We start from the raw sequence: 8,422 nt of genomic DNA, 5'->3' as shown, positions 1-8,422 counted from the left end.
GGAGTTTGTCCCTTCAAGTGGCTACATGCTATGTTGGTAATTACATTGTTGATCCTTGATTTGTACTATTAAAATGAAAATTTTCAAAAATGGAAAGGAGGATATGCAAAGACAAAACACATATGCGTGAATTTCACTGTTGGAAGTTTTTTTTCTTTTTTTTTTGCCTTTTTTTTAAAAAGTTGAGTCTATTTAACGTAAATAAACCACTCGAGGTCAATAAACGGGTTATCGGGGAATTGTGATACAAAGCAAGACGCGCGTACGACGTCACCTGACCGAAAGATTGATCTTTTTCCCGATTGGATACACGCAAAAACGGAACTGTGCAGGCTTATGGGATCAATTTTTGACTGCTGCAGATAAATAATGAATCTTATTTTGGAATTCGTTTTAATCGATTTGATTTTGAATTGATTTAATTTGATTAGGGCTGAAGAAATTTGGCTTACCTCCCCATGTTCCCCATCCATTTCGAGACCACCATGGTCGTCCTAAAAATGAAATGCATTTTGCATTGAATCGTAAATATATACGTATGTTGCATGCTTAGGTCTCGTGATGAAAACCACCGTATCTTCGTTGTCAGAGCCGTATTTTTCATTCCTAGTTTTGATTTTTTAATGTTTTAATCAGTTTGTTTATTTCAGAATTAGTATTTTCAAGTTGAGTTATGGAGGCAAAAATGAGTATGAAAATGAGTAAAATGAATCTAGTATATGATTTTCAAAAATACGTTACTACCATATAATTACGATTATTCAATTGCTTTTCACGTAATAAGTAAATGAGCGGGACTGTTTAGCTTGTATCTAAGACTCACCTCCCCATCCTGATCCACCCCATCCTCCTTGTCCTCCCCAGCCACCCCAGCCACGGTTACCACCCCAACTGCCGCCGCCTTGACCTCCTTGCCATCCTCCAGGTCCTCCTGTAATCAGACAGATCTTCTTTCTTCACAAATTGAAGTTGCCGTTAGAAAATTTATATCAATTCATGTTAATTTTTCTTAGGCTAGAGCTAGTGGTAATGCTAGTATTTTCACTGTTTTTTTGGTGAGCAGGGTTGAATAAAGTTCTCATCTGTCTCTGTTCTGTATTCTTACATTTTTTCACCTTAAAAAATATGAAAGGATAAGAAATCCTGGCTTGAGAAAACAAATAAAATAATCCGGTTTTTGTTTGTTTTGTTGTTTTTTTTTGTTTTTGTGTCTAAAAAAGCCATTTTGAATCATAATAAACTGCTCATCCTCTAACGAAGTATTCATGGCTGTTTCATAAGAAATTTAATTTATATTCCACATAATTAAGGGAATATCGTATGCATTAATTTTTTTTAGTCAGCCTTTTTTTCTTCATTTTCCCTCGTTAATCTTAAATTAAAAGGTGTTCTGAAGAATTGAATATTACCTCCTTGGCTTCCTCCCCAACGATTTCCTCCTCCTTGGCTTCCTCCCCAACGATCTCCGCCTCCTTGGCCTCCCCAATCTCCTAAGATTAGATTAGAACATTATTATGGAATTTGAAACCTGGTGAAAAAGTTGAAAAATAGAAAATTCCAAGTAGTTTTAACAGGTACCTCTTCCGCCTTGATCTCCACCTCCCCAGCCACCTTGACCTCCTTGCGATCCACCCATTGGACCTTAATTGTTTAATTAAATTATGCGGCCTTCCTATTCCAACATGGGCTCTCAGTTCATCGCGACGGTACGTGATGACATTAAAATTTCCTTCGGTGTGAGTGAACAAGTTGATATTTTGTTCACTCATAGCTCGTTCTTATACATAGTTCTTCTCGAAGTGAATTTAGGTGGTACTGTAAAGGAGGAAGTGAACTCATTTTTAAGGCAAATTATTTTATTGAAATATTTCTAAAATAAAGTTAATTAAATTATTATTTGCTCAAATGTGAAGCAAACACAGTACAACACTTGTACTTAGCAAATTCGCTGGTGCTTCAAACATTAAGATTCTCATAAACCTTGACGGCGGTCAGCGGCGTAAGAACTGTAGCATGGCGGTACTAGCGCAGAATCTGCTCTAGCTGTCAATTTAGTTTGATTTCAAAAGAACACAACTAATATACATTCCATCACAAAAAATTTCTTTGAAATTACTAAAATAAAGTCGGTAAGAGGTGAGCAACTGCAACTGCCATATAGTCGGCTCCAAAATTCGTGCCGGTACGATTGATATAGGATATTGTAAAAAAAATTCCTATGTGTAAATCTAATATGAATCTAATTTCATTAAGATTTTTTTTCTTACTGTACCTTTTTTCCTTTTTTTCTTAAAATGTCATCAGTTGCCCATTGTTCACTGTGTCAAAAACACTCACCACGACCTCCTCCACCTCCTTGTGGTCGACGATCACCTCCCCAGCTACCGGATCCTCCACCTCCTTGTGGTGAACGGTCACCTCCCCAGCTACCCGATCCTCCACCTCCTGATGGTGAGCGGTCACCGCCCCAGCCACCCGATCCACCACCTCCTGGTGGTGAGCGGTCACCGCCCCACCCACCAGATCCTCCGCCTCCTGATGGTGAGCGATCACCGCCCCAGCCACCGGGTCCACCACCTCCTGGACTACCACCGCTACCACCCCATCCTCCTGAAAATCATTACAGCTGTGACTAGTATGATATTCAGGGAATAAGCAAGATGTTGTAGGCGACTGACCTGTTCCTCCACTTTGCCCTCCCCAACTTCCACCGCCTGTTCCACTGCCTGTTCCACTGCCGCCCCATCCACCCTAAAATCCACGAATTTTTAGAAGATTAATGATAGAAGTTGTTCTGTGTATTTTTTTTTTTGAATCGCCAAAATAGCTCAGGATTTTTTCGGTTTCTGAGATAAGCAGTTGATTTTAATTAAACTGAATTTAATTAACATAAGAGGTAGAAATGAATGTGATCAGAGAGTGAAACACCGAACTGTGAGTACAAGCGCTTCCTCGGTTCATTCCTCTTTTTGATGACCTTTGTAGCAAAATGTAGAAAATTGTTGTGAACGCTTGTGTATAAATTTAGTTGAGATTTGACTACGTTCCAAACAAAATCTGAAGTTATAGTTTTTTAAAACTAAAAAAAGAGAAAAAACATTTTTAAATTTTTCAGATTAAATTTCATCCCAAAAATAACGCAAAAGACTTTGAAGTCAAGTGCAATTTCTTCGCTTCTTTCTTCTGGGCGGCCACTACTGTTAGTGATCTTTTCAAGCAAAATTTGCCACTCAATGTTTGAAATTTCTAAAAAAAATTTAACTTTTAAACTTTTACTTTTACACGAAGCTTTTACTTTAAACTTTTACTTTTACTTTTACAATGAAACTTTTACACTAGAATGCAGTGAATTTTCTTCGTTCCGCTTTTTAATTGAATCCAAATGTCAACTGAGCCTCTTGCTACCGACTACTCCGTTCACTTTTGGTAAATGGTTGAAGGTTGTTCGACAGAAGGCTTTTATATAAAGTTATTCAAGGCTGTTTTGCAAATTGAGACTGGTTCCAAGGCAATCGTAAAGAGGCAGTAACTTAAACAACTAGTTGATGAAGTTGTAAAAGTGACCAAACGCAGCTAGCATGTTCCGAATTAAAAAGAAATCCCGAACATAGTCGTTAAAGTATAATAAATGCCAATCCTGAACAAAAAAAAAACATATGCAATGTAAGTCAAGTCCGTTTCAGGATTTTGATTCGTTTTCAAAAAAAGGTAATATATTTGAAAAAGGAGGCGCGAGGCAGGTATACTGTATAAATACGATGAACTCCAGTTTCCAAGTCCCCTATTCTTGGAACCTCGACAATGTGAACTGGATTTATGTACTCTATATAAGTATATTCTATTTCTTATTATTATATTATTCGTATTGTTTCTATAACAGTAAAATTGCTAATTCATCATAATGTAGTGTTGTAGAAATATAATTACAACATTAAAGCATAAATCCACTTCACAATGGATCATTTTCAATTTAAAATGAATTTCATCTAGATTACATTTTAAATAGAAGAAACGTAAACATACTAGAATAACAACATGTGGCTATTCTTCACGTAACTGAAAAGAAACGCCGAGAATAAATGTAGATTGAAAAATATAAACCGGAAAAAAGGAATAGAAGACCTCGAAACCGCATTGAGGGGTATAAATCCTCGTAAAAATTTTGTGAATCCATTAGAAATGAGTCCAATTTACGATATCGTGTCCTACATTCTACTATATTATATTATTATGTTACTATACTATTAATTTATATATAAATATATTTTATATCACTATACTATAACTATACAACTTATTATATACTATAAAGGATAAAGGATAAAGTTTCTGGCGTTAATCAATCCGCTTGGGATGCGCCCCCACGTTCACTTCAATTCAGAATCGTTTGAGGTTTACGAACGTGTAACTGGCCTATACAATGACTTGCGGTGGCTAGCCGATGTGTCAAGTCAGTGTTTTTATCCTCCCAGACAAGTCTGGTACCAATTTGTCGACCCCGGAGGGATGAAAGGCTTGGTGAGCACTAGGGCGGATTTGAACCTCCGATCGATCGAGCGGGAAGCGGAACCTCTAACCGCTACACCACACCCACCCTTTTATATACTATATTATATTATTATTATATTCGTACATATATATTACTTTACTACTATATTACTATATTACTATACTACTATACTACTATACTACTATACTACTATACTACTATACTACTATACTACTATACTACTATACTACTATACTACTACACTGTTATAATTCTACATTACTACACTACCATATTACTGTGCTACTACAATACTACTACAACTGTACTATACTACTAGACTCTTATTATTATGTTACACTATTTGACTCGAAACGTTCCCGTAGAGGACGTGGACAAATTGTTGTAATAAAGTTTTTTCTCTTATAGTTTTTGTCGGCACAAAAGAAGAGTGAATCCGATCAGATGACTACATACCCCTCATTCAATGTCAATGTTAGGACATCAAACACCATAAAGTTTTGCAAAGTGAATTATCATTAGAGAAATTCAAACATGAGAGAAAGCATATTTAAAATAGGCTAAAAAGCGATTAAACACATTTTTTTAAACAAAATACTTCAAAAGTGCTTGAACAGCTACACAACTAAACAACAACAACAACAGCAAAAACAGTAACAATAACTTTTGACTAACTAAAAGTGTATGAGCGCAGCAAAGGAACAATACTACTATTTACATACACTACTACATACTACAACAATACTACGGAAGAAGAAGAAAAAAATTGCCGTAGAGCTCAAAATGTTGCCAGAACGGGACATGATTCTCATGCACTAATTTCTGGTTGATTTTTCTGGAAATTATGCACAGTACAATTGGAATATGGGTCTTGAGAAGCTCTCCTTCATTAGCTCATCATTATTTCTCCAGAAGTAGGTCATTCCCTACATCTAAGCTCAGAGTACTATTAACTATTACATTATTACTGATTATTATAATTTTTTTTTGCCCCTACATATCTTTTTTTCTGTTCAACAATATCCTGAGAAGATGAAATTATAATGCAGAATTATATTGAAATAGAGACTCGCATGCTTGATTTCCCTAGATACGTCCATACATAATCTTCGCTTTGTTGATAACTGAGGAGCGTCAAAAAATCTTGTATTAAAAATCTTAATATATCTTGAATAATATTGTATTAAAAATCTTATATTATATTTTAACTAATTTTTCACTTGAGGATCAGTAAAGCAGTTTCTACAACAATATATTCACGTTTAATATAATACCGTGACTGTCTTTCTGTGCATAAAAATTTTGCTAGTACATTTTTCAGAAGCGTAAAAATTCTACGTTCCTTGAATGTTGGCATAGTGACTGCAACGATTGTCGATTGTCAGTGTGAAGCAAGAGCCAGAATTTTTAACAGTCTTTATAACGGCTAACGTTTCAATTTTTCGTCGTCTTCGTCAACGCTTCAGAAGCCGCGTTGTCGTGTTAGTGGACCTCCGCGTGGTAGAATCACTCATTTCTGTGGCCGCCGAAACGTTAACCGTTGTAAAAATGGCTCGAATCAAATCAATCATATCTGAGCTCTTGTTTCATATTGAGAATCCGTTCACGATACATCACTGTTTTTTTTTTACTTCTGAGAATATGTGAAGAGATTTTCGTACCTGTCTGGAGCCTCGTCCACCACCGCCACCACCACCTTCGCTTACACCGGGTGGACCTGGAACCGTTCTCGTTAGCAGAAAATCTCACCTATTCACTTGTTGGAAATGTAATAAATAAAGTAATTTCTACGTTGTATGGCTAGTCAATCATTCAGGGGAAACAAAACGGTCTCTCTTCCGCCGAGACATCTGTCCAAGCTCTACGACGAACTAACCTTGAGCTAAAGCTGTGTAACAAAGTAGACTGACGGCGAGAATCGGTAGTAAGATCATGATCGTGCGTACATTCGATATGATGTGCGATCGCCGACTTATATATACGTCCGGCGATCCTTTGTGGCAATGCACCCATGGTGGCGCCGCCCACAAACAACAGGGAAGTGTTATGTGTACGCGTGAGACGATCAAGTTGGTCGAATTAGCAATTAGGAAGCTGTGCTGACTCATAAATCTACTCTTATATCGTGACTTATACCTTGACCTACTTAGGTAATAAAGCTTTTATGAGTATGAGTAATAAATAGATAGTAAATACGCTTTTTCTGCACAACTTCTATAGAAAAACCAGATCATCAAATCCATTCTGGTTCTTGAAAAGAAAAACAAAAAAGACAAAACGACATTTTACTAAGTCGAAATTCGCTGAAATTTGAAGATTTTGGAAAGAAGATTGCTCCAGACAGATTTCCAGTGAAGACGAGCGCTGGCCCATCTTCATCGAGGACGAGGAACTCTTTGGATGACCTTTTGCTTCCTTTGTTTTTAAAGGCAAATTGGCCCCAAAAATTTGGGGTGGTGCGGTTTTGAGGTGGGTTATGGCTATACGTGATAGATTATGGGGAGGAGGATGATTCCATCCATTTCTTCCTAATTCTTAAAAAACGGCCCGGAAGATGTGGTGCTGGTGTGCATAAGGATGGTGCGCTCCAGTCGAACTAGTTGTAGGAAATAGCGTTCGACGCCGCATCTTCTGGGCCGTTTTTTTTACGGCAGTTAGAAAGAAATGGACGGCATCACCCTCCTTCTCCCCATAATGTACGACCCGTATAGGCATAACACATCTGAAACCAGCACCACCCCAGATCAGTGGGGTGACGCCTTTAATAGTTTTTCTTTTTTTCAATGGAGTAATGTATCAACGGGACCACTAGATTTTGTCAGAGCAATTTTCGCTAGTTTCGTTTTGCTGGCTGGGCATCTTCAAGATTTGCAGTTTGCAGGATAACTGCGCCCTACTTCTATGTCTACAGTGATTATGCACGATCAACATAGTTCGTAGGATTTTCTTAGGAGTGCGACGGTACTCCTAGAAAAATCTTTCCTTTTTTTAGTTCTAGCTCAGTTGTTTCTTTTTTTTTCTAGTTCTGGTTCGGTAGTTTTTTCGCTGTCAGCCTTGTCTCTTCAAATTCTTCAATTTGCAGGAATTGAATCTCTACACTTTTTTTCCTTCTCTACATGTAGACTGCGACTCATCCACTTACTTCTGTTGTTGTTTGTTATTATAAGGTAAACGTAGGTACGGTATATTAGGTAAACGTAGGTACAGCATCTAAGTAGAGTAAAGATATATCAATGAAAAAAGTAAGTGTGAGTAATTTCTGTGCGTTCTTTTCCGTGGGATTTCGGAATATTTTACAATTACAACTACCGCAACTGCACCAGGTTCCAAATCCTTTTGACCCGAGACTATACACGAAAAAAGAACTAAAAACTACCAAAAGCCGAAGGAAGGCTTGTAGTGTCTGGTGAATTACATTGTTCTGTGGGGAAGAGCTGGTGCCCGTTCTCACCAAGGACCCACCCATCACCTCGGCAAAACACAGCCCCGTGAGCATGTGATTCGGGCAATGTTAATTGTATCTAATAATACATGTAGTAGGGTTAAGATGAGAGTAAAGTGTAGTTAGGGGAAGTCACTCATCCGCACTCTTCTTTCCTGAAGTGAATAAATCAGTCGGGGCTCTAAAACCTAAGCATTAGTCTTAAAGGATCTATGAAATGTAGCCTTAAATTACTAAGAGAAAAAAGGAGGATAGAGTTCCGAGAAATAAAAGCGCGGTTGGGTCCCGCACAATGACACTTCACTCCAAGATGACCTAAAGCCTGCTGCAGTCGCACTCGAAACGCTGTGGTGAAGCGAGTTTGGTATCAGTGCGGGACCTTCGCTTTACATGTATGATACTGTGATATGGGCTGCGTCTACTTTAGATCCTCCGGAAACACTTGTGAAGTTTTGTTGCTTTACTGATCT

The 8,422-nt window shown here is 37.7% G+C and overlaps 1 protein-coding gene across 1 annotated transcript; it reads right to left on the bottom strand.

Annotated features, from left to right (window-relative positions):
- Positions 1–393: 393 nt before the first annotated feature.
- Positions 394–6,444, bottom strand: RB195_000511 (uncharacterized protein; the record flags this gene model as incomplete). The annotated part of the gene is made up of 8 exons (XM_064196902.1): positions 394–494; positions 824–931; positions 1,410–1,490; positions 1,579–1,641; positions 2,338–2,610; positions 2,679–2,751; positions 6,172–6,227; positions 6,387–6,444. 8 exons carry the CDS (start codon positions 6,442–6,444, stop codon positions 394–396), a joined length of 813 nt encoding a protein of 270 aa, XP_064052783.1.
- Positions 6,445–8,422: the final 1,978 nt, after the last annotated feature.

This window comes from Necator americanus, chromosome IV, assembly GCF_031761385.1.
Source record: "Necator americanus strain Aroian chromosome IV, whole genome shotgun sequence".
NCBI lineage: Eukaryota > Metazoa > Nematoda > Chromadorea > Rhabditida > Ancylostomatidae > Necator > Necator americanus.
Note: the sequence above shows the minus strand (reverse complement) of the source record. Positions and strands in the feature narration are given on the sequence as shown.